This window comes from Coenobita brevimanus, chromosome 112 (assembly GCF_032717465.1).
Source record: "Coenobita brevimanus isolate Jiangsu-jjx chromosome 112, ASM3271746v2, whole genome shotgun sequence".
Classification (NCBI taxonomy): domain Eukaryota; kingdom Metazoa; phylum Arthropoda; class Malacostraca; order Decapoda; family Coenobitidae; genus Coenobita; species Coenobita brevimanus.
This window is the reverse complement of record NC_137065.1, coordinates 36,631,058-36,658,687: the sequence shown is the minus strand read 5'-3', so window position 1 is coordinate 36,658,687 and position 27,630 is coordinate 36,631,058. Positions and strand designations below refer to the sequence as shown.

Genomic DNA, 27,630 nt, shown 5'->3' with positions numbered 1-27,630 from the left:
CATTTCTCTTTTCTCTGAAATCTCCATTGTAGGAGATTTCAGTGTTCACTACCACCTTTTGCTCTCCTCTCCTTTCACTGATCCACATGGTGAACAAGCCTACATCTTTTCTATCCTCATTGACCTAGAGCAGCTTGTACAGGACCCTACCCGTATCCCTGACCACCTTGGAGAGAACTCCAACATACTTGACCTCTTCCTTACAACTAATCCTTCTACTTACAATGTTAATCTTTCCGCTCCTTTGGGCTCGTCCGACCACAAACTTGTCCTATCGCTCTGGTGCGGCCTGTGGACCCTCCAAAGAAACGTCGTCTGTGGCACTTTGGAGCTGCAGATTGGGAGGCCTTCAGACAGTGAGTTCTTTGATTTTCCCTGGAATGATTATTGCTTCCATGGCCGGGAGCCATCTGAGTGTGCCTTGCGCATTACGGAGGTTATTCTCTCGGGTATGGAAGCTTACATTCCTTTCTCATATCCTTTGAAATGCAAGAAAGCCTTGGTTTAATCACGCTTGTTCTAATCCTGTCCGCAACAAGGAGAGGGCCTATAAAGGGTACTGGGGCCAACCCACCCCTGAGTCACATCTTGTTTTTATGTTTCTGCCCGAATCATGCTAAGTCTGTTTTTCGCACTGCTAAGAATAATTTCATCCGTACTAAGTGCTCTCAACTCTCCAACTCGAATTCTTCCCACTCCTCCTGGGATCTTACCAAAACCGTTCTAACAACTTTACCTCATCATCCTTCCCTCCTCTTTTCTATTCTGATGGCTCTGTAGCTATTCTTCTACTGATAAAGCAGATCTCTTCACTCAGACTTTCTCCTCCAGTTCCACCTTAGACAATTCCGGTGCTGTTGCTCCATCACTTCCCCCATCTGACTTCCTCATGGCAAACATTTAAATTTCTTCAGCTGATGTATTTTTTGCCATCACTGGCCTCAGTACTAACAAGGCATATGGGCCTGATGGAGTCCCTCCTGTTGTCCTCAAGAACTGTGCTTCAGTGCTTACACCCTGCCTAGGTAAATTCTTTCGCCTTTGTCAAATTGTACCTTTCCTTCTTGCTGGAAGTTTGCTCTCATTCAGCCAGTCCCAAAGAAGGGTGACCGTTCCCAACCCTCTAACTCTCGTCCAGTTGCTTTAACATCCTGTGTTTCAAAAGTTTTCGAGTCAATTCTTAATAGAAAAATTTTAAAGCATCTCTCCCATCACAACCTTCGTTCTGATCGTCAGTATGGGTTCCGTCAGGGACTCTCCACTGGCGATCTTCTCACTTAACTTTCAGACTCATGGTCATCCTCCTTTCGGGACTTTGGCGAAAGCTTTGCCAATGTGCGTGATATCTCAAGGCTTCCGATCGAGTCTGTCATAAATCTTTAATTTCCAAACTGCCCTCTTACGGTTTCTATCCTTCTATTTGTGCATCCATCTATAGCTTCCTTTCTGGTCGTTCTATAGTTACAGTTGTAGACGGCCGTCGTTCTTCTCCTAGATCTATCAACAGTGGTGTTCCTCAGGGCTCTGTCCTATCACCAACTCTCTTCCTTTTATTCATCAATGACCTTCTAAGCTGTACATCTAACTCTATCCACTCATACGCTGATGATTCCACCCTTCACCTTTCCATTCGGTTCCTGCAACGTCCATCTCAACAGCTATTTCAACAAACAAGGGATGAGGCTATGGCACACCTAATGTCTGACTTGGCTCATATCTCTGACTGGGGTACAAATAATCTTGTTTTTAATGCCTCAAAAACTCATTTTTTACACCTATCAACCCTACACAGTCTTCCACATGAGTATCCTCTAAGGTTTAATAATATTCAGCTAAATCCTGCATCATGCTTGAACATGCTTGGGGTTTCATTCACTCGGGACTTATCTTGGAAAAATCATATTGCATCTCTTGTAAAGTCTGCTTCCAAGAGATTAGGTGTGCTAAGCAGACTCCGTACCTTCTTTACTCCTGCACTGTTGTTGACTTCATACACGAGTTTTATTCGCCCCTGTTTAGAGTACAGCTCTCATGTGTGGGAAGGCTCCCCACATACAGCTCTTCTCAATAGGGTGGAGTCAAAGGCTTTTTGTCTCGTCAACTCTCCTCTTACTGGCTCCCTTCAACCTCTGTCTCTTCGCCACACTGTTGCATCTTTATCTCTTTCCTATCGCTACTTCATTGGTCACTGCTCCTCTGTATTGTCTGCTTGCAACCCTCCACCTCTACGACGGGTGCTTAGCACCCGTCTAGCAACACATTCTCATCCCTTTTCTGTCCAGCTCTCTAATGCAAGAGTTAACCGTTACTCCCAGTCCTTCACCTATTGAACAGGTCAACTCTGGAACTTTCTCCCTCTCTCTGTATTTCCTACTTCCTATGATCTCCAGTCTTTCAAACGCAGTGTCCAGGCATCTCGAAATGAACGGATTTTGAATTTGTCTCTCTTTTGTATTGTTTTTTTTTTTTCTTGGAAGGAACGGTTTGCGGGCTCCTGGCCTTTGGTTCTTTCTTTCCTGCATAAAAAAAAAAAAAAAGATATCAGGAACAGTTTCGTCTAGGAATGTTTCTTCCAAGAAAATGACATATGTCAAGTTTCTGTTGGTAAACCGATGCGTTAGTTCTCCCACATTCGTATGGAAACCATTAACACTGACGGAAATAATTTTGATATCCTTGGTTATGCATGTGACCTGCTGTGTATCCTGCCTGTTGCCAGGCGTTGTGGTGTTGGGTGAACTGGTAAGGGGTTGCGATGCCAAATGATGGGGTTACGTGATAATTCAGATGAATTCTCGGGGCAACTTAGTGTCCAGTGCTGCTTTGCTGCTCGTGTTCTGCCCTCAGGGCTGCTAGAGTCTCTAGCGTACTCTGCGTGACAGCTGTGAGCTGGTCTTCCTGCCACTGAGCAGCGATCTTATCCCGACAGTTCTGAGCGGCACGGTATTGTACCTTCGGCTGCAGTACATGTAGAACTAATGTCTAGGACACTGCTCCTGGATGAGATCAGCTCGGCAACACAGGCTGCACTCTCAGATACTGGATAATTCTGATTTCTCATTTCAGCCTCCATGTTCAGCACCACGGTCAAGCATCAGTTGCTCATGATGATGATGCCCTATCTCTTTGTATTACTAATTCTGATGCTGCACTGCCTACTGTGCCTCCAAGGTCGTGACGACTGGCTGTGCTGTGTGGAATTTTCCTGATCGTGTGCTGCTTGCTTCTGATGTGAAGGCCGTTGATTTAAAGTTTGTTGACCTGGTTTCAACCGCTGACTTGCTTCTATATCCTGCTATGGCGTTATCTGCTGTGGTGCAATGTGGTGCTTAGTAGGGCTCGATTAACGTATTGTTGGCTGCAGACTTGGGTATCAGTAACTTGGTGATGCTATGGTGTTCCAGGCTGTTCCCGAGCATTCTGTGTCGTGAGGTGCTCCCTCATGGTAGTCCTTGGTCTTCTAGTTTGCTCCGAGTACCATCGCATATCCGTCATTTTCTTCAGTATACTTCCTCCAGTCTTGAACAATCTTGATGGGTATAGCAGAGAAAGGCAAAGGCCACTGCTTTACCTCTTCAAAGCTTGCATGGGGTGTCACAAGTGTATCGATATTGGAGTAGGCCTCTACAAGGACACTCAGTTTCTCGGATAAATCTTCAAACAGTTTTATAGCGAGTCATGTGTGCATATGTCAAGGTCAATTCTTGCTTCGTTGACTGAATAACTCTTGTTAGTTGTTCAATAAACTCGTGTTTACATTCTCTGTTTGCCTCCAGACACTCTGTTTACCAGAAATTAGGACAATGATTCACCACACATCTGTGCGCCCCCAGTGTTGCCGCTTTGTCACAGACAGGATCTGTAGCAGAACAGTGCACGAGGCCTCTCAGATATGCACTGGTGAAAGATGGTATCATTGTTCATCCTCTTGGCTCAGATGTTGTCTCCTTAGTTATCTTGGGTGGAATCACTCACATCGTGTTAAGAGGTGGAGATGTGGCAAGGTTGTGCAGGTGTCGGATAGCAAGGGAAGGGGAGGGGGATACCTGTATCACACTATGAAGGTGGGTGGGGTCAGTTACCCAGGAGCTCATTCTTCCTGCATGTCCACCAAGAACCCTGGACATTCAGTATAGCCTACAGGTGGTGGTCGTGTTGCTGAGTAGGTAGGTGACGGCAAAGGATGTGGTGTGAAAGGCGGGCCCTCAGAGTGGGCCACCTCTGTGTGTGTGTGTGTGTGTGTCGTGGACTGGGTTGTGAGACATTAACGGGTCCTCGTCATCCCTCCTCTTCCCCTAATTCCTCGTAATTAATGTCTTACAAGTCGTCATCATCATCATCATCATCCGGACCTCCTTTCCCACCCTAGGGCAGGGTGAGGAGTAGCAATGTCCAGACAGCCCAAATTTGCCCAATCCAATGGGCCAATCCAATGGGCCACGCATCCATTCACTCATCATTCAAGCCCCAGGAATCCTGGCTCTATCGTTTACGCCAAAAACATTCACCACTTTTGTAGCTTCATATAAACTTATCCGATAGAGTCAATCCGGACGCTACCACGTTAAAAAGGGGTGCCAAATGGCTGATCATGCACGTCTCCTCACAAAATTCATCTTACAAGTACTGTATATAATATAAATACAAATATATAAAATAAATATTTGTGTGTAGTTCAGTCATGCCATTAGGAGGGTCCAGTAAATGCAGAGAATGCTGTTCCACTTTGTTTACATGGTTACCACCGAACATAGTAGATGTTATCCTAGGTTCATTTGGTTTGTCACTCAGTGTGGAGTCATCAGAATGCAGTACTATATCCGGAGAGTGGATGATGGGTGCCCCAAAGGTTTATCAGGACCATAAGTGTACAAAACAAGTAACTGTTTTCAGAGATGTGTGAGGGCCGTTCAAGTAGTGGTGGTGGTGGTGGTGGTGGTGAGGTGGTGTTTGACGATTTACTGGACCAGCTGGGCACGGGAAGATGGTCACTGCTGCACTTCGCTGCATTCTCCATCTGTGAGTATCTTGCATGAGTTTAGCCATTTCAGTCCGGTGACGTCTTTTTGTTTTGTTTTGTTTTATAATACGAGACGATTTTCTTAAGATTAGGAGAGACTTTTCGAAATGAAGGGCTTGGATGTAGCCTTCATTAATCCTTTCACTAATGGAGGTCCTTCCCAGGTTGAAGAAAATCGCCTGAAAGAAGCAAATATAAAATAAAAACTGCGTCGTCGCATTCAAGATGCTAACCTCCTCAGCCCGGGGACGTCAGTTTTATAGTATTCTGGCGATCCCCAGACGATTCTCCTCAACTTTGGAGAGACGTTTCGAACTGGAGGGTTTAGCTACAGCTGTCTTTAACCCCTTAACTACTAGATGTCTCTCCATAAGTGAATGTAAAAGTCATCTGGCGGTAGCAGGAATAAGATGACAAAGTACCTCATGGAATTTAAAGGGTTATACGTTGAGGGAATCGTCCATACTCTTTTCACCACAACTTGGCTCAAATGTTAATCACTGCACCTAAGTCACTGGCGGAAACGGACAATACTGCGGCTCTACATCCTTCTGTTTTTTACGCTTCTTCGTGGCTTCCATTTTCTTGTGATAATCTTTTGTTATATACCAGCATCCAAGGTGAAAAGATATCAGTTCTAGGCCAGATTAAAGTGAAAAGAGTATAGATTATTCTCTCAGTTTTGAGTCTTTTGTTATCCTTTCTCATCAGCCGTTTCTCTGTTGTCGGTGTCACAGTTCTTCATTAAAAAAAAAAAAACAGTATCAGAGAACACTTCGCGCGAAACAGCCTGACTCAAGAAGCGATGATTATTGCAAATTCCCGATCTCGTTAATAATTTTGGTTTCATGAGAATGCCGTGTAGACTTGCGTGTTTGACATTTTCTATATTCATGTGTTGCGTGTTTGAAATTTCCTATAATCATTTTTTCTAACCTGACCTGAACTTGCCATCCTTCCATCTTGAATGCTGAACTGTAGCATTAACACTAGAACTGCTAATCGCAAAGATGTGTACTGGAGACTAGGAAGAACTAAAGCATTCTCCCTTTCTGCCATTAAATTACGTGAAACAAGATGCTAAAGGACGAAAACCTTGCCAAGGTAACGTGAAAGGAGTATAGTCAGTATTGCTATCATAAGCACATTTAGATAACAGATAGTCACTTAGGAACATTACGACCTCTCTTGATCATTTAGGATATTGTACTCCTTCGGCGAGATACTTTTTGATCGACTGCATCTCTCTTTCACTGTTTCTTTGGTGCAGTGCGGAGTGAATAATAAACGATAAACAATGCCGTGTTGGTCTTTTATTCTAAACAGTGAACTCTTTGAACCTTGTCCTTACTCTGAACCATGAACTCTCGCAAGCTTGTGTTCGTTCAAAGCAGCGAACTCAATCTTGTCCTTATTTTGAACAGCTAACTCTACTTTGTCCTTATTTTAAACAGTAAACTCAACCCTGTCCTTATTTTAAACAGCTACTCAACCTTGTCCTTATTTTAAACAGCTACTCAACCTTGTCCTTATTTTAAACAGCTACTCAACCTTGTCCTTATTTTAAACAGCTACTCAACCCTGTCTTTATTTTAAACAGCTACTCAACCTTGTCCTTATTTTAAACAGCTACTCAACCTTGTCCTTATTTTAAACAGCTACTCAACCTTGTCCTTATTTTAAACAGCTACTCAACCTTGTCCTTATTTTAAACAGCTACTCAACCTTGTCCTTATTTTAAACAGCTACTCAACCTTGTCCTTATTTTAAAGTCAACTTCCCCAACCTTACCTTTATTCCGGGAACTAAACTCACTCATTGCTGTCCACTTCTTTTAATGTTCCCTGTTTTCCTCTCTAGCATGCACAATGAGAGGCTGACTAGAAGTGTGCAAGAAAAGTGAGTCGATTGATGAGAGGGAAACAAAGATCAAGGGGGTGAAATAGTGGAGTGAGAAATTGACTAGGGGAGTGTGTAAAGTAAGATGGAGAGAGAGAGAGAGAGAGAGAGAGAGAGAGAGAGAGAGAGAGAGAGAGAGAGAGAGAGAGAGAGAGAGAGAGAGAGAGAGAGAGAGAGAGAGAGAGAGAGAGAGAGAGATTAAGGTGTGGAGATAGTGGAGATTGAAAAACTAACAAGGAGAGTGCATGGCAGTGAGGTAGTTTGTGGAGGGGAAAGAGAGAATGTGATCAATTTGGAGAGTTAAAGAGACAATGAAAAACTGCCTGGGAGAGCATATTATGAGAGTGAGGTGGCTGGGAGGTGTGGGAGACCGTGATCGAGAACAAGGTGGAGACATAAGGCGCAAGGTTACATTAAGCTGAGAGATGGTGTGTCGTGGAAAGAAAGTTACTTATTAAAAAACGAGGCTGCTTTTGTAGGAGAGGGTGGTGTTGTGTTGGGGAAAAGTGATCCTTATTGTGGGGTAGGCAGCGTACGAAATAGAGCATGGTGGGGTGTCGCGTGAAAGAAATGGTTGCCAAGAGAGAGAGAGAGAGAGAGAGAGAGAGAGAGAGAGAGAGAGAGAGAGAGAGAGAGAGAGAGAGAGAGAGAGAGAGAGAGAGATTCCATGCTTCTCCTGTACAATACAAGTTGGTTCATTTACGGTTGTTCATAAAGTGTCTGGGAATTAGCAGTGTGTCGGTTCGTCACGAGGTAAAGCGTTGCTCTTTTTCACTTCTTTTTGATCTTCACCTTTCATTAGGTATGAGTTTATCCGTATTTCTAAAGTAGTTCCTCATAATTACCTCATGTTTTCTAAGAAGAATAAAGGCAGGAACGCTCAATGCTTTGTGAAATTTAGGAAGCACAATCGTGGTTGAGAAGCATTATGTTAAGGCATAACAGGGAAGGCAGGGAAATAAGATGAAGCTAAGGAAGTCCAGAGAAGGCAAGGAAACACAGTGAAGGTAGGGAAGCACACTAACACAGTGAAGGTAACGTGATGTAATGAAGGAAGGAAAACAGATTGAAGATATGGAATTATCACTATATCTATCTATCTATCTATACAGTATATATATATATATATATATATATATATGTATATATATATATATATATATATATATATATATGCATACCAACTACACCTTCAACTGCTACATTTCCCACTCTAGCATTCAGATCTCCCATCATTATATATACAATCTGGCCGCACTATGGGGTGGTACTACTACTCTGCGGCCAGGTTGTGTTAGGAAGAATACTGCCACCGTATTCCCTGCGTGTCGTAAAAGGCGACTAAAAGGGGCGGGGTGAGGGGACTAGGGACCCCCTCCTCTGTTTTTTAGTTCCTAAAAAGAGACAGGCCAGAGAAAGGGATGGGGGATGGAGTTATCCCCGTACCCTGAAGACTGGGTCTATGAATGTGCGTGGATGTAGTACAATTGAGGCTAAAAGGGAGGAGATTGGGAGAATGTTTGTGAGAAGAAAGTTGGATGTGTTAGCTTTGAGTGAAACGAAGATGAAAGGGAAGGGTGAGTTTATGTTTGGAAGTGCGAATGGAAGATTGTCAGGTGTTGATAGAGGAAGGGCAAGAGAAGGTGTGGCCTTGTTAGTGAGTCCGGAAGTACAGCAATGTGTGATTGAATGGAAGGAGGTGTCATCGAGACTGATGTGGGTGAAAGCGAAATTTGAACGTGCGTTGTGGGTGTTTGTGAGTGCATATGGGCCTGGTAGTGAAAGGGATGAACAAGAGAGGGAGTCTTTCTGGAATGATGTTGATGAGTGTCTGCAGAGTTTTGGAGCGAATGTGAATGTGGTAATGATGGGAGATCTGAATGCTAGAGTGGGAAATGTAGCAGTTGAAGGTGTAGTTAGTATGCATGGTGTGCCTGGAAGAAATGAAAATGGGGAGCAAATGATAGGGATGTGCATTGAGCGAGAGATGGTGATTGGAAATACGCTGTTTGAGAAGAAAGATATTTATAAGTATACATGGGTGAGACAGGAGGGTGGAAGGGTTGTTGATAGAGCTTTGATGGACTATGTGGTTGTGTCTAGGAATGTAATAGGAAGATTGTTGGATGTGCGAGTTCTGAGAGGGGAGGGTGGAGGTATGTCTGACCACTACCTGGTGGAGGGAAAGTTAAGAGTAGGTAAGAGATGGGTGAGAGCTAGGAGGGTTAGGTGTGGCAGGGAGGTTTTGAAAGTGAGTGAGTTGGATAAAAGAGAGAAAAAGATAGAGTATCAGGAGAAATTGAAAGATGAGTGGAACGCAGTGAAAGATCAGGAAAATGGCAGTGTGGAGGAGGAATGGCAGTTGTTTAAGAGTGCTGTGGTGGGGCATGCAGAAGAGATGTGTGGTGTTAGACGTGTGGGTGGTGGTGTAAGAAAAGGAAGTGAATGGTTGTGCGAGGAAGTAAGTATGGCTGTGGCTGAGAAGAGACGTGCATATGAAGTGTGGTTGCAGAGGAAGGATGAGATGTCATATGAAAGGTATAAGGAAAAGAGGAATAGGGCGAGAAGGGCTGTGCGTGATGCTAAAGTGGCAGCAGATGAGAGGTGGAGTAGGCTGCTTACAGAGAATTTTCAACAGAATAAGAAAATGTTTTGGAAGGAGGTGAAAAGGGTGCGAAAGGGAGAGTCTGGGAAGGAAGAACGAGTAAAAGCAGAGGATGGAAGGATGTTAATTGAGATGGATGCAGTAAGGAAGACATGGGCAGAGTATTTTGAAAGATTGTTAAATGTAGAGGAGGAAAGGGTGGCTGAGATTGTGGCAGATGGAAGGGTGCAAGGAATAAATGTGTTGGGAGAGTTGAATGATTCTTGGATCACGAAGGAGGAAGTGGAGAAGGCAGTAAAGGAGATGAAAACAGGGAAAGCTGCAGGTATGGATGGGTGTGCTGTGGAATGCCTGAAAGGTGGTGGAGTGACCATTGTTGACTGGTTAGTAAGATTGTTGAATGTGTGCTTTGAGAAAGGTATGGTGCCAATTGACTGGGCAAGTGCTTGTGTGATCCCATTGTATAAAGGCAAGGGTGATAAGTATGAATGTACTAGCTTCAGGGGTATAAGTCTGTTGAGTGTTGTAGGTAAGGTTTATGGTAGAGTGTTAATTATGAGAGTTAGAGAGGGTACAGAGGGAGTGATTGGTGAAGAGCAGTGTGGCTTCAGGAGAGGGAGGGGATGCGTGGATCAGGTGTTTGCTGTGAGACAAGTGTGTGAAAAGTATTTAGCGAAAGGCAAGGATGTGTTTTGGGCATTCATGGATTTAGAGAAAGCGTATGATAGAATTGATAGGGAGGCTTTGTGGACTGTTTTAAGATTGTATGGACTTGATGGTAGGTTACTAAAAGGGGTGAAAAGTTTTTATGTAAATAGTAGAGCGTGTGTAAGAGTGGGAAATGCTGTGAGTGACTGGTTTCCTGTGAGAGTGGGGCTGCGACAGGGATGTGTGATGTCGCCTTGGTTGTTTAATATTTACATGGATGGTGTTGTAAGGGAGGTGAATACAAGAGTTTTAGGTGGAGGTCTGAGTCTGGTGAATGTTGATGGTGGAGAGTGGAATCTGAAGCAGCTGCTGTTGCAGATGATACTGCACTTGTGGCTGATTCAGAGGAGAGATTGAGACAGTTGGTAGAGGAGTTTGGAAGGATGTGTGAAATGAGGAAATTGAAAGTAAATGGGAATAAGAGTAAAGTGATGAAGTGTACGAGGTTGGTAGATGGTAGGGGGATGAATATAGCTTTGAATGGCGAGTTGCTTGAGGAGGTAGAGTGTTTTAAATATCTAGGGTCACATGTTGCTGTGGATGGAAGAATTGATGCAGAAGTGAAGTTTAGAATAAATGAAGTAGGAAAGGTGCTGGGAGGAATGAAAAAAGTGTTTAGATGTCGTTCGCTTAGAATGGATGTAAAGAGAAGGTTGTATGAGGGTGTTGTGGTACCGACTGCGTTATATGGGGCTGAAACATGGAATATGGGTGTAGCAGAGAGGAAAAGTTTGAATGTAATGGAGATGAGGTGTCTGAGGAGTATGTGTGGAGTGACGCGTATGGATCGAGTGCGAAATGAAGTGCGAAGGTGTTCTGGTGTCAACATCTTTTTCCATATGAAGTTGTAGTATCACACATTGTACATAATAATTTTAAAAGCTGTTTAGTCATAAATAACAGTGTGTAATGAAGTGTGAATGATGAACAACCAAATATCATTTCGCTGTTAGCTGTGGTATAGAAAGAAGGTGGATGGCAGACCATAAGTGCCACCCTGTTTCAATTATAAAATGAAGGTTAGGAGAAGTGAAAAGATATCTGAATAGTGCGTAAGTGTAAAGTCCTGGGGAACCATTTATTATGTTGGTATATGTGAATGTACTTAATGCCATTTAATAGAGGTGTATAATGTGCTAGTAGAGTTGTCATTTATCTCTACTTTTTGCATAAGCCCAGAATATATGTAAATGCTCGGCACCTCACTTTTTAGCTGACCTCAGCACCGCGCCCTAGTCGGCTCTGTGAGTGTACAGCGTCAGAAGCCGTTTTACAGTTATGAAGGGAGGTGGTATCGTTCTTACATATCTCTCGGGTCTCAGTTATATTATTCTGTACCCAATAAAGAGAGATTTATTCTGCTCATTTCTGTCACCTTACGCTACCACTTAATAACAGACCAGCTTCCACCTTCTAGTGGCAGAGGACCTTTGGTGGGAAGTGTCGGGCAGTGACGGCGAGTAGCTGACGTGTACTACAGACAGTGTCGTCGATCTCCAACACGGTGGTCTAGTTATACTATAACAGCAGAACACATAATATTTATTGGTGCTAGCGGTGACACGATATTTAGTGCTAGCCGTGTACCGATACATTAAATTGGTGCTCAGTGCTGGGATACGATACGTGTTAAAGGGATTTATGCTGTGAACCAGTAACCCTTGCAATCGCTCCTTCCTGAAGGTGAAACAGGGTCCAGAGGTGCTAGTTGTCTCAGATGACAAGAAATATGTAGCAGAAACGACTGTGGATGAACTTGAGAAGTGTAAGGCCTCATTTCTTGATCTCCATGTATGTCCTGCTTTCCATTTTGTCTTCGTACCATTAAAGGTAGAGGAGTGTAAGAGGGCCTTGTTGGACACAAATACTTCCTCTGCTCTGCAACGTTGCACCTTCCAACCCATTTAGTTGAAGTCAGTTTTCCATGCTCATATTCATGCGAAACAGTACTTTTACTTTCCTGAGACAGAGGACGTAACTGTGACTTGTGCCTCGCAGAATCAAGTCCTTACAGTAAAGGGGTATTATGTAGCACCTGATTTTTGTGAGTTACACAGTAAAGAGATAGCAGTTCTGCCTAGCAAGCATCATCTAGCTTTGTCAGTGAACTTCTCATCCCAGTTACGACCCTTTTTACCTTCATTCAGTGTTACTTCCTTGAATGTGAACAGGCTGTCTCATGTATTAAAGGAGCTTACCTTCCTCTCCCACCTGAACAGGACTGATTTAGAGCCTTATGTACTGTCCTATCTTCCTTCATACCTTTCTCCTTCCTATTTTGGTCCTGGCGTTGGTCTTCTACTTATTGTGGTCTTGTCTTGTGTTTGTGGTTTAGGCTACTATTTAAGGCGCCAATTAAGGAACCCACTGAGACCACGTGTCCGTACTCGCGGATTGCAAGTGGATGTTCCTGAATAGTTAGCTACCCTACACTCTGGTTAGGCTACACGGTAGTTAGGACAACAATGTCGACGAGGACGTCAATGGTGTGGCCGAGCGATGTTCTGGTGTCAACATCTTTTTCCATATGAAGTTGTAGTATCACACATTGTACATAATAATTTTTAAAAGCTGTTTAGTCATAATTAACAGTGTGTAATGAAGTGTGAATGATGAACAACCAAATATCATTTCGCTGTTAGCTGTGGTATAGAAAGAAGGTGGATGGCAGACCATAAGTGCCACCCTGTTTCAATTATAAAATGAAGGTTAGGAGAAGTGAAAAGATATCTGAATAGTGCGTAAGTGTAAAGTCCTGGGGAACCATTTATTATGTTGGTATATGTGAATGTAATTAATGCCATTTAATAGAGGTGTATAATGTGCTAGTAGAGTTGTCATTTATCTCTACTTTTTGCATAAGCCCAGAATATATGTAAATGCTCGGCACCTCACTATTTAGCTGACCTCAGCACCGCGCCCTAGTCGGCTCGGTGAGTGTACGGCGTCAGAAGCCGTTTTACAGTTATAAAGGGAGGTGGTATCGCTCTTACATATCTCTCGGGTCGCAGTTATATTATTCTGTACCCAATAAAGAGAGATTTAATCTGCTCATTTCTGTCACCTTATGCTACCACTTAATAACAGACCAGCTTCCACCTTCTAGTGGCAGAGGACCTTTGGTGGGAAGTGTCGGGCAGTGACGGTGAGTAGCTGACGTGTACTACAGACAGTGTCGTCGATCTCCAACACGGTGGTCTAGTTATACTATAACAGCAGAACACATAATATTTATTGGTGCTAGCGGTGACACGATATTTAGTGCTAGCCGTGTACCGATACAAAGGAGAACTGGAGTTGTTCGGGAGATGGCTGGTAGAGTTGAGCAGAGGGTGTTGCGATGGTTTGGGCATATGGAGAGAATGGATAATGAGCGATTGGTGAAAAAGATAACTAGATCTGATGTGAGAGGTGTAAGGCTGAGAGGAAGACTACGAATAGGATGGATAGACAGTGTGAAGAGAGCACTGGATGCGAGAGGGATGTCTGTTGAGCAAGGAAGAGTGGCTGTGCGTGACAGAAATAAATGGAGAGAAATTGTGAATGAATAAGTGATGACGCAACCCTGAGGGGATATTCTCTCGTATTTGGTCTGATCAGCTAGTCAAGTCAGGTGTGGGTAAGGGGATGGGTCTGTTATGATGTGGCAGGGGTAAACCAGCTCTGCTGTCGGGCCCTGCTGCGGATGTTACTGATTGCATTGCGCAGTTGACCCTTGTGCGGTGTGGTGCGGTGAGGATCTGTCCGTTCTTCCCTTGGGGCTAAGATGCGAATGAATGTGTTTGAATGGATGAGTAAATGGGGAGTGTGTCGTCCTGTCTCGGCTACCTCCCTTTCCTTGGGGGAAGCAGCCTAGGTATATATATATATATATATATATATATATATATATATACTTACATACGCATATACACGTACAAACATATATACATACATACACGTATTCACATACATACATACATACTTACACATATACACGTACATAGATACATACATACATACACATACACATACATACGTACGAGTACGTACGTACACATATACACATACATTCATACTGTGTGTGTGTGTGTGTGTGTGTGTGTGTGTGTGTGTGTGTGTGTGTGTGTGTGTGTGTGTGTGTTTTAATCCATATTATTATGTTATTCATATCAACAAAAATTGCAAATATAGCAAACAGAAGTGTATAGGGTGAGTCATTAATAGTGCTTCACTGGAAACCCACCTGGGAATATCTTATCTGCTGTAGGGAAGGCTCAGTATCCTGGTGTGGGCGTAGATACGGCAGTGGGAGTGGAAAATGAATGTGATGCAGGATAATAATCAGCAAAGTTGATTGAGCCTTCTCGCAACACACGAAAAATATCCCGATGGCGAGGATGAGGAGCACTATATATGGACCACCCTGTATTAGCGAACCGGATACGGAATTATATTGAGGGACAGGTACTGGAAAACCTCGTAAGCTGTCGACAATACCAGCCTTGGTGTTACAATGTCGTATCTCCACAGGGCAGGCAGGCTTAGTAAGTCAGACTATGGGCGGAGCGTTGGTTGCTCCAGTGATGTCCTTTACCTGTAGATACCCGGACGCCATCACCAATATCACCAACACCATCATCACCCCAATGTAAGTTTCATGTGTTGTTCGAATCTTTCTCTGCGTCATCAACACAATCATCATAACTAACACCACCACTACACTAACACCAACACTGCCACCACCAGCACCAGCACCAACATCATGGCACAGGTTTATTGACCATACTGACTCCACGTAATGGATCATAGGAGCCTGAACGTTAATCAGATACCTTTCTCTGGCCGCATCCACACCAAATACTAGTGAGGGTGGGAGTTTTGCATCATTGTAACCCACACAAGAGACCCCAGTGGATGCGGGCGATAACTTCTGTTAGTTATAGTGATGCAGAATTCCCGCCTGCAGCCGCAAGCATGTAATGTGAAACTGGCCTTATCAAGTTTCCACACTAAGTGCGGAAAGCTACTTTATGCTCTTCGTGTCATTCTTTCTTCCAAACGATTTTCTCAACTTGGCGTCATTCTCTACCAATTCAGTTCGAACTTGGCTCCTTGGTACAATTGCCCGAGACTCGTCTTCCTTTCTTTTTTTCTTTTTTTGTTTATTAAGGCAATTTCAAGAGATTTATGAAGTGAAACGTTAAGCCATATAAACACGCAAAGTTCGAGACCTTACGCGTTTGTATATTTATTAATTATCATAGCAATGTACACAGAAGCATGTCACTGTAATGTATATATCTGGAGACCGTCTCACATTCACTTGGGTATGTTGTCCACTTTGTATTGTTCTAACATTGACGTCCTTTTACTTGTACTGATAAAGAGATGAATTCAGTTACGAGATGGAGACAGAAGATGGCGATCTTTTATTCTCTCCCATGGTGCAGGTTTCTTAGGTTATGGGAGCCTGAGAGTATTAATCAGATACCCTTCTTACAGTTGGTTACTATGATATGCAGAGATGAGTGCAGTTACGAGGTGAGGAGCGAGGATGGCGATGAGCGTGTGACGAAATGTACACAGTGGGAATTTGACCATACCTACTTTGGCCTGACTCTCACCTCGCAGGTATGTGGGAGACGCCACTAGGGAATTGGTTGGCATGTTCTGCTCTACACTGATAGGGTCCGAGTTTGGTTCTTGGGCCGGTCAGAAGAATATGTATGAGGGTGCTAAGGCTACAATGCGTTTGGATAGTGAACTGAGTGAATTTTTCTATTTGAAGGTTGGATTGAAACAGAGATGTGTCATGTCTCCATGGTTGTTCAATCTGTATATGGATGGGGTTATAAACGAGATGCAAGGTAGGGCAGTGGATGCTGGAGCGGCCCTAATGAGAGAGGGTACTGTGTGGAAATTCCCTGTACTGTTGTCTGCAGATGATACTGTGTTGTTAAGTGAAGACGAAGGGGAGCTGCAAGGCTTGGTGAATGAGTCTGGGAGAGTGTGTAAGAAACTGAATCTAATGGTGAATGTAAGGAAGAGTAAAGTTATCGTCTTCGAGAGAGGTGAAGTCACTGAATGTACAGTGAGGTTGGATGAGAAGGAAATGGAAAATGTGAGTGCGTTTAAGTACTTCTGTAGTGTGATGAGTGAGGATGGAAGTTTAGAGAGTAAAGTGCTTGAAAGAGTACAACAAGGAAGAAAAGTTGGTGGTTCTTTGAAAGCAGTGATAAGAAACAAGGACGTGAGCATGGAAGTGAAAAAGTTACTTCATGACAGTATTGTGATATCAACTCTAACGTATGGAAGTGAAGCTTGAACCTTGTTGGAGGGACATAAGTCAAGAGTGGGAGCAGTGGAAATGAGTTATTTAAGAGGAGCATGTGGAGTCACATGGAGAGACAGACTGACAAATGAGGAAGTGAAGGAGCGTTGTGGTGTGGATGTGGATGTGATAGGAAGCGTTAGGAGAAACACACTGAGGTGGTTTGGCCATGTGGAGAGGATGGAGAGCGAGAGACTGACGAGGAGAGTGTATGTGAGTGAGTTGGAGAGGGGTAGAGGGAGGGGGAGGCCAAGGATGAGATGGAGGGATGGAGTGGAGAGATATATGAGCGAGGAGGGTGTGAGCTGGGAGCAGGGCAGTGAAATGGCGGGGGACAGAGCGGCTTGGAGGCGATTTGTTTGTGGCCACCCCTTTCGGGATTACGGCGTCTGGCAATAGATAGATGGATAGAATTTTATGCTGCCACGACATAGTAATTAACCTCTTCAGTTCGAACATAGTGTTGTTGACCTTAGTGAAGACTTCTGCTTCCTAAGAGATTGCATGTCGCCAGTTACAGATTTTCATCAGACGGAACATACAAGATACATGTGTCTGTTTGTCATTGTATTAAAGAGGTTAACAGGAGGGAGTGATCCAGTTCCCTCAGATGAAAACAAACCAACTATTTTGCCGATACAGATGTCGCTGGTGTGTGATCGGTCCTACTTGGTGCCGTTGTACCAGAGTGTCTACATGTTCGGCTGCCTTGTTGGAGCCGCACCGGGAGGAATGCTTTCAGACAGGTATTTACACCACATTCCAAATGTGGTCTGCTCTCCAGTTTTGTGAGCTGCAGGGACGGCTCTATTTTTGTGGCTTGGTTGCTTCGTGAAACTGATCATTATTCATCACTACTATACTACTACTACTACTGCTGCTGCTGCTGCTGCTACTCCTGCTGCTGCTTCTACTACTACTGCTGCTACTATAATAATCCATCCATTCATCATCTTACCCACTGGTGCCCCACGAGGAGCGTAGGAGACTACTACTACTACTACTACTACTACTACTAACTAATAATACAGTAATACTAATTACGTTTAATAATAATAATAATAATAATAATAAAATACAAGCTGACACAATTGAGTATAAAATAATATGGTTATGTAAGGCAGATGCTGGGTGGACATTACAGCCTTTCACTGTGTCCTGACCCAGATTTTCGTCCCTTTGTATCTTATTTAGCATAACTCAGTGGCAGAAAAAGACATTTCTAAGGTTCTACATCCTTTCCATAGCACTTTCTAGTAACTAGCATCATATTCCAGTGTTTATCTTTTGCTTCAGCTCAGCAGTTAAGATAGAGGGGAGGCAATTTTTGTCCAAGCTAAGTAAAAAAATAGAGTATAACAACACTGACTAAGCCATGTCCGTAACCCATGATAACTGGCCTGCGTAATAGATGGACTATCCTTGAGTTTACTCCGTTAATTGCTCAATCTAACTTCATCTATTCCGCTCCCTGCTGACCTCTGCTTTTTCAGTGACTCTGCTGCGTTCTTTCCGACACAGGTTACTTGTTTCTAACCCCACCACTTTTACATTTCATCCTATTGTCCACTCCACCACAACGCAGAGCTTCCACAATCCTGCCATATCACTGATATCCACCTCGTTGGGTGACCATCCCACAAAACGTATTACACATTTTCCCCATCGCTCTTAAGCCCATAGCAGCAAGCCTCTTTGGGACAGTTTCTTTTCTCGCCCTGGCTGTAAACTTGTGGGTGCTCTTTCTGGAATTGTTCTATATATTTATAAGTGTCGATTGCTACTACTGACAAGCGTCTCTCAAGTCTCTCACCATAAACCTTCACTATAACCTCAGCCTCGATGCACGTACAGGTTGGGTAGGCGTTCATGTTTAGGTCAAGCTCTGTTCTATTCCTCCCCTTGCGTCTTGGTTCCACTTTCTGCACCTCAACATTCCTAAGTATCATGCCACTGACATTTGCTTACAGGTTTGGTCTGCGTTCAGCGTTCACGTCAGGCCTTGTACTGTTCCTCCAACTGGGTCTTGATTCTACTTTCTGAGCCGCCATAGCCCTCAGACATTTTACTATTTCCCTTCACTATAACTCTTACTTCGGTGCACATACAGGTTGGGTTGATATCCAGTGCTCTTGTTCAGTGTTTTCCTGTTCCTCCTCTTGACGTTCGTTCTACTTTTCCACCTCGGAGTTCCTAAGTATAATGCCATTTAACTTTGTTACCTTGGTGCACTTACAGGTTGGATCGGCGTCCAGTGATGTTTCTCCTAGTGGGTCTTGTTCCTACTTCCTGCACTTCGATACCCTTCAGACATCTCACTATTACCCTTCATTACAGACATGTCAGTATTATCCTTATTACAACCCCTACCTTGGTGCACTTACAGGCTGGGTCGGCGTCCAGTGTTCGTGTTAAGCGTTTTCCTGTACCTCCTCTTGGGCGTCGGGTCTACTTTCTGCTCCTCGATGCCACTCCTGCTGGCCATACGCGCGGTACTGGGCGTTTTCCACATCACCTCCATGCAGTGTTCCTACGTCATGGGTGAGACTGGCTCACATTTTCTTGATTAATGTAGCTCCCTAACATCTCTTCCATAGCGACTTATTTTGCTTATAATACGTTCCTCTCATCTTTTGTGTTGCTTAAATCATTCTAATTTCACCACAATCTGCATGTGTAAAGTACAAAATTATATTAACCAGCCAGATCCAAAAATAAATCACTGGGGAAATGGTGTTAGGGCGCTTTCTTAACCGATGAGAATATGGGGCATTATGCGTCTCCTGCTCGTATTCTCAGTAAATTTGGATATTGCGTAGCATCTCTTCCAGTTGCACATCAATATACCCCTCTTTGCTAGTAAAAACTATGTCGATCTTTAAACGACATAAATAGCATACGAGCAACAGACTCACAAGGTGTAACAGGCAAGAACAAATTGCTTATAAAGAAGTGCTGCAAAGCCTCCTAAGATACTTCCCAGTGTTTTATGCTAGTGTTTCAACACTCATCCACCGTCGAAATCTCTCTCTCTCTCTCTCTCTCTCTCTCTCCCTCTATACTATACATATACGGGTATATATATATATATATATATATATATATATATATATATATATATATATATATATATATATATATATATATACAGTGTACAAGATGTAATGAAGCATTATCTATCAAATACTAACTTTTTTTTGTCATGCCCTACCTAACCTTCCTCCCCTCCCTCACTCCTCCCTCACTCCATCCCAGTATCATCGCTCATCCTCCCACCCACCTTTCCTTCTCTCTCTGGCCCCTTCCTCTTAGCCGGTATTACTGCACAGTGTCTTGCCACACATAAGGAAGCCAGCTTGAGGCACAGGGTACCAGACGGTAGGTGATTATTTATGACCACGACTGTACGTGCGCAAGGCTTGGCGGAAGCATACAGAGGGACGTTTGCTTCGACATATCATGGCCCGAGTTCCAGACGATTTGATTATTTATTTTTTTATTTATTCATTTATATCGTGCATAATGTACTGTATATATGTATACATATATATACTCTCTCTCTCTCTCTCTCTCTCTCTCTCTTTCTTTCTTTCTCTGTTATATATATATTTTAAATAATAGAACGGAGGAAGGAAAAACAAATGGGTAAAAAAAAAATAATCCATACACCAGATTACTGGTGTCCTCTGTTCATAAAATATCAGTAACAGTTAGACTTGAACAGTTGTGGGTTGAAATTTGGAGGAAAACAACTCTGGGGAAGCGAGTTCCAGAGAGATGCAGTTCGGGGAATGAAAGAATTATGATAGGCAGAAGTTCTGCAATATTTGTGTGTGTGTGTGTGTGTGCGTCTATCTGTTTATCTCTCTCTACCCATCAGTCAGTCTTTTTACCAGTATATATATATATATTTATTTATGGAGCTTCTGTGGTGCAGTGGTACAGTGTGCATTTTCGAACACTGAAGAACGAGGGTTCGCGCCCCGCCAGGGTAATAAGCTTTGAGAACGTTCTTCTGGCCACATACTGCATTGGCGGACATCAGGGGTGCTGTGGTTGAACCAGTGTCGCATACTATAAAGTATGCTTGCACCCACTCGGCTTGCGCGGGCCAATTACACTTGGTTCACAGACTACACACACATATCCAAAGCCACTCCAACACTACATTTACACTTACAAGCACTTCTCACCCCACATACAGTCTCTACTAGACAGCCTAAGCCACCTGGTAGAGATACATTGACTGTACCGTCCCCACTTCGGTAGGGATAGGCCGGTCCTGCAGTGGACACTCAAACGGCTGATGAGATGATTATATATATATATATATATATATATATATATATATATATATATATATATATATATATATATATATATATATATATATATATATATATATATCATCAGCCTTTTGAGTGTATATATATATCACACTAAATCAAATTCTCCATATACCCCTCACTCACTAAGCTCTCCTTCAATCTATCACACAGTTGTAGAGACGAGTACCACCCGACTCAGACCCATCGCATCACTCATGATACCGATTCCGTGGGCTACAGGAGTCATGGTCCTAGGTGGGCTGGGCTATGCAGTGAGGGATTGGAACATTCTCCATCTAGCTTACACTCTACCTTTCGTCCTGCTCTTTCCGATATTCTGGTAAGTTTTAGGCTCCTACCCAAAGCAGAGCTGTTAAAACCATAATACGCCATTCTTAACTATTCTTTCTGTACAGTACACCATCATAAACTCTTGTGTGTTACTTACTTTGATTTGTACACTTTGTAATGCCCTTTCCTTGCCGATTGAAGAGCTGGAAATGGATGCCCTCACGTGGTGACACCGGCTTAACCGGTTAGTGCTGCTGCCTGGTTGTACAAACGTTCCTCAGCTCCCTTCCTATCCCCTGTAAGGCGCCGTAACATTCATCACACGCGCAATGCGAAATTCTGCAATTTCCGTTGCCAGGCTGTCCGCGTCAACGAATCTGAAACGAAAAAATTTTGGTTACTGATGAGATGATTAAAGCCTGAAATGGGGTGTTTTCCCTTAGTGATTTCACCATCAAAACTGCAAAACTGCGGAATCTCCGATACTTAACAGCTGAAGTTTATGCCAAAAAACACAGTGATGCGACGGAAAATCTTTTTAAATTTGATTTTGTAATTAAGGCGTTCTCCGATTAAAGCAGAACACTCCCTTGGAAAACTCGAGGTTCCAAGGGGTTCCTACGCCTTTCTGGGTGAGTCTCTAGTTGGATAACATAATTTACTGAGTGAATGCGTCATAACATAATTTACTGAGTGAATGCGTCATAACATAATTTACTGAATGAATGTGTCGTGCAGAAAAGAATTTCATCTCTACTTCACATACGAATAAAATAGCTTCTGCTTAGCGTGACGGTCGGATCAGGCCGGGCCGGGTTGGGCCGGACTGTTCAATTCCAAACTTAACTGGAGTAGACACTGCTTGCTCGTTTCACTGGCTCGCTCGTAATTAATGTATTTATTATTGATCACTATAACATATATCACTATTCTTTCTAATCATATAACCATCTTATAATTTTTGTAAATTCACTAATTTTATTAACCAACTTATAATTATTTACTTAGCCCAACATATTAACCGATCTAAGTATCATTTCTCCTATGTGTACACTAATTTTTCTAAATATCTGCTTATCAACCAGTATGCTCTTATTATTAGTATAAAGCATACTAAACTACAACGTAAGACATCTTCAAGCGATCTTGGACATGGCAACTTCCAAAGCAGCAATAAAACCTATAGGTTGATTTGGAATGTTTGCTTCAGTTTGGGGGCTTGAGTTTAATGTTCGAACAGACAAGTGTTGTTTCAGTTGGGGGTCTGAGTAAGGTTACTTCTGGTCTTCCCTGAGCGGTTCTTGGCATTTCTTTTGAGCTTTTATACGGGGAGGAGGGTTGTTTTTACTTTTCTTTATTTAGCTTTATACTTTCAGTAAAGTCCTAGTTTCTTCCTATTATCATGTTTGTGCTGACTATATGGGACAAGTGTATTACCTGATGATGGAATGAGGTTGGCCGAATATTCGGACTGATTATGTTTAGAAGCGCATACTATATATACTGTTATGTAATTTTATTTTTCTCTTAAATTATCAGTATTTTATTATTTTGGTCTTTTATTAATCTCAACTTCCATAACACTTCAGGAGACATCTTGTGTACCCGGCGGTAGACAAAAGTGATATGCAGAGTATAATGCAGTCAGGGAGTGGAAGTTTGCTACTGTTTTGATTGCTCAGGCGCTTGCTTGAATGCGCTAACTAACGCTGATAGTTATTTTTGTAAATATGGAGGGTAAGGAAGAGAACGCCAAGATGAGTGTTTTTATGTGTAAAAATCTGAATTCCTTAACTCAGTGCAACGTGATGGTAAACTCACACTCGCTCACTTCTCACCCATCGAAATTTGGGGAGACAGAACAAATACACCATTCCTGTAAGAGACAGCCCTAGCATGTATTCAATATGAACGGTGGGTTTTAGCGCCGAAGTGGTGATGTGTGGACATATTGGAGGACTACTGGGCCTCAAGGAGGACTACTAGGACTTGAGAATAGGCCCTGAAGCCTTTGCCCAGAGTCGGACACGTGTTAAAAAAAAAAATACTCTCGAGAGTGTAGCACGTCCCTCTTTCAGTAGTCAGTCGTCGTGGGAGTCTTTTAAATAACCTGAATTCCTGATAGAATATTTAAAGCATACATATCACAAAAATCCATTGAGGAGTTCAGGAGGTATCACACCTACAAGGAATAACTAAGTTAAACAACCTTGACCTTTGGCCTCTTGACCTTGCCGACTCAATTCATCGTCCCTTGCTACTGTATTATTGACAAAAGTTTAGTCGAAATCCATCAAGAGGTTCAGGAGAAGTCACGCCCACAAGGATAAACTAAGTTGACCCCATATGACCCTGATCTTTGACCCCTAGACCCTGCTGACCTAATCAGCTCATTATTTCCTCATACTGCATCACTGACGAACGTTTGGTAGAAATTCATTGATGGGTTCACGAGATATTGGGCCCAGATTAGTACTACTGACGCAGAGACTCATGACAGACCAGTCATGTAGTTCCTCCCCACCACAGGTAGACGGAGGCATAATACTGTTATGTCCCCGTCCCACACAGCCACAGGCTCCAACAGCAGTTATTCAGTATAGGAAGGACGTTGCCCAGTGAGTCGTTCTTCCTAAGGTCAGCCTTTCGGTGTGCAACAACAAGATCTGCTCAGTCTTGGTAAATAAACATTGGCTTCTCAAGTCTGCTGTTCTTATTTTCCAAATAATTACACTTAATGCTTGCAAACTACACTTAACTTTTTTCAAGAGTACCGGAACCATACAATCTTCACTAACTGCACTGACACTAAGTGACACTGAACTAAACTTAAACTGAATTGAAAACTCCTCTAGTCCCTTCCCCATACATATATAAGATTCCTGTGTACTAGAATGATTAACTGCATTCACGGAGAAGCAACAGTCACCAGCTGGATCCAGAGTTTTCATACACTGCATAAAACTAAATTATTTAGCATAGAAAAAGAGGATTTTATTTCTTATGTGTCCGACTCTGGGCATAGGCTTCACACCCTGCTCCCAAGGCCCAGTAGTCCTCCTACATACCATACACCTCCACATTTCATCACTTCGGAGCTAACATCCACCGTCCATATTAAATACATGCTAGGGCTGTCTCATACAGGACTGGTGTATTGGTATTAGCTGGGGTATTTTTACGACATGTCGGCGGGTGTTTTGGTAGATCAGTAAAGTCTGATTTTATGAAATTCAAATCCTTATACTGTTCCCTGCCCCAGCGGGGATTTGAAGGTCCAGTAGGACAGCAGGCCGCCTCTCTACCAATTGGGCCATAATTCAACAAACAATCTCATAAATAAAATTATAGAGAAAAAGAGCACAAATATTATTGTACAACTAACAAAATACCTCCGCTCACAAACAGCAGGCCAACTGGTAACTTTGATTCATAACCGAACTACGAGAGAATATTGAGAACCTTCCAGTACTACCCAACTAGCAAATCCCACTTCTCAACAATAATAACAGTTACCACCACCACCGTTACTATTACTGCTGCTGCTACTACTACTACTACTACTACTACTACTACTACTACTACTTACTACTACTACTACTTACTACTACTACTACTTACTACTACTACTACTACAGTACTACTACTGCTACTACTACTACTACTATGTATACCACCACCACCACCACCACCACTGCAACTGCTGTAGCTACTACTACTACTGCTACTACTACTACTACTACGACGACGACGACGACGACGACCACTAGTAGTACTACTGCAAAATCACCCACATCCATTTGAAAATTGTCATGAAGATCATAAAACAATTAACCACATGAAGTTGTAATTTGAAGGTTAACAGTAGCCTTCATAATACAGTTTATTGGCCCCAAGTGCAGTAACAACTGTGATTACCATCATCATACCACTATTTATATGACTACTTTATATCATAATTAATATTACAAGACTAATGAAAACGTTAGTCTATTGGAGTCGCTGGTCAGTGCAGCTCTCGATCACCATAGCTTCGTAGTCTATATCAGCCAGAAGGACAGGCCTGAGGAGTGATGATCTTGTGCTTCTAAGGCAAGGGAGTACAGGCCTCACGAGGGAGAACAATAGTCGACATCTCATCAGGCAGTAACTAAGTTCCTGGGTTGATGCTTCTTTTCACACAGAACCTCCGCCAGATTCAAGTAGAATCTCCTCGCCTCTGGACCCATTTCACCTGATGTAAACACAAAAGAAGTGAACAGACCGTAGTCTGCATGTTGGATTCTCTCTCTCTCTCTCTCTCTCTCTCTCTCTCTCTCTGCATTCATTCATTCATTCAGTCCTGTGATGTGCAGCCTTGACGGAAAGTCCACGATGACATGGTGTCACTATTTCAAATATTCTAATGTCGAACAGCGCCTTCTGCCCAAGTGTCCAGAAACCTCTAGCACTGACATCCACTCTGACATCGTTTGATGTGTTTTCTGTTCAGTGGATGAAGTGCTCACCGCCAATAAGGAACATAGTTGGTTTCATGGTGACATCATGGCAAATTTCCTTCAGCATTTTCGCACTGAGGTCGCGTACTTAATTTGACTACTGCACACAAAGCTTCCTTTTTGCATGGTTTGCACCAAAGACTGCCACAGACATACGCCTGAGGTAGATTTTCTGTTGGCCACCCTTATTTCAAGACTATGACGCCAATAAATTCTTGTTTGTAAAGGTCTAAGCCTTTTGCGTTGGGATGCAGGGTTGTTAGCCAGTTCGACCGCCCATCCTCCTGTGTCATTTAAGCTGTGCACCGGTCTGGTGTCAAATGTTTGACTATGTGCAACAGCTGGTCCGTCTGTCTCGCTTCCCGCTCTTTACTAATTTGTGTCTTTATGTCTTTCTGCCATTGTTGGTCGATTTCACTTACCTTAACCTGAGCACAAACTTGTTGTGACAAAGATTCGGTGAGTCTATTTAAATTTCTACTTTCATAGTCTGCCATGGCTGCTGGATTTATAACGCCATGGCCTCCCATCCCGTATGGTAGTGCTAGATCCCTCTCGTCTGTTGTGGGGATGTGGCCATTGTTCAGTGATTCCCTGATAACATTCTCCAGTGGTTGTAGCAGCTAATCTGTGTCGGGGATGGTCCACATCACGAAAGTACATTTATGTTTTACATCCTATGTAAAAACAATGTATATTATGTAGCTGAATGGTGAATGTATTTCTTCTACCCATGTCTTTACTTTAGCATTCACATATTTGTTTTTGAAATCCCTTAGTTCCAATCAATACACTTAAATACATCTGGCCTTCTTTCATCACTATCACCTTTGCGTCTTTGAAGGCTTCCTGTGCATCTTGAGAGTATGTTGGGTTAACGATCAAGATGAATTTACTGTACTACCATTAAGGAAGTAACCTATTTCGGTGTCATAAGATGTTTTAAGGGCCCATCATTTATTCACATCTTGCACCATGCCAGCGCTTGTCAGATCATCTGGAAAGGCACCTTGTTTTTACATTGGTGGTCCCCTATTTGATCTGTCGTTGCAGCAGTGTAAAAAAAAAGGGCGTACGTGTCCATGGCCATGGGGTCTCCCTGGGTAGTCCCTTATTGTGGATTAGATAACACGACATCATGATCCGCTGTCTCACACTCATACTGTAAAGGTTTGCCGGTTCTTTGTAGATGTTTTTCACATACTGAGCAAATGTTGGGCACTGAGTTTCAGTGTTGCGCAGCATTGCCACTCGATTGATAGACTTGAATGTCTTTGAGGCATCAGCTATAGTACTACACGACAGTCCTCTTCCTCAAAGCTTCTCCTCATAGAGGGAACTGCAGCCTCCCTTCCTGTCTGCCGGCCTGAGCCCATTTGGAAGTTGCCAACTGCCTGCTTAACGTCATCTTTCACCACTTCCATAATGCATTTTCCTATCATCCACCTTATGGCTTCACCTACCCCAATGGGTCAGCATCTTAATTCTCATGAAGGGGGAATAATCTGAAAGCCTTCAGTGCTTTAGTGTTATTGCACTGACTTGAAGACAGCTTTCTTGCCAGCGAAGCAATGGTCTATCTATCTATCTATTGCCAGACGCCTCAATCCCGTTCAGGGTGACCACAAACAAATCGCCCCCACGTCGCCCTGTCCCATGCCATTTCACTGCCCCGCTCCTAACTCACACACCCCTCTCTCATATACCTCTCCACCCCATCCCTCCATCTCATCCCTGACCTCCCCCTTCCTCTCCCCCCCTCCACTTAACTCACATACACTCTCTTCGTCAGTCTTTCACCCTCCATCCTCTCCACATGGCCAAACCACCACAGTGTATTCCTCCTAACGCTTCCTATCACATCCACATCCACACCACAACGCTCCTTTATATCCTCATTCGTCAGCCTGTCTCTCCACGTGACTCCACATGCTCCTCTTAAATAACTCATTTCCACTGCTCTCACT

The 27,630-nt window shown here is 43.1% G+C and overlaps 1 protein-coding gene across 1 annotated transcript; it reads left to right on the top strand.

Annotated features, from left to right (window-relative positions):
- The first annotated feature begins 4,895 nt into the window (after positions 1 to 4,895).
- On the top strand, positions 4,896 to 25,238 carry LOC145418166 (solute carrier family 22 member 20-like). Its single transcript, XM_080286688.1, has 7 exons — positions 4,896 to 5,019; positions 14,745 to 14,862; positions 15,665 to 15,845; positions 17,122 to 17,291; positions 18,932 to 19,086; positions 21,045 to 21,145; positions 25,137 to 25,238. The coding sequence occupies exons 1-7, from the start codon at positions 4,896 to 4,898 to the stop codon at positions 25,236 to 25,238; spliced, it is 951 nt and encodes a 316-aa protein (XP_080142814.1).
- Positions 25,239 to 27,630: the final 2,392 nt, after the last annotated feature.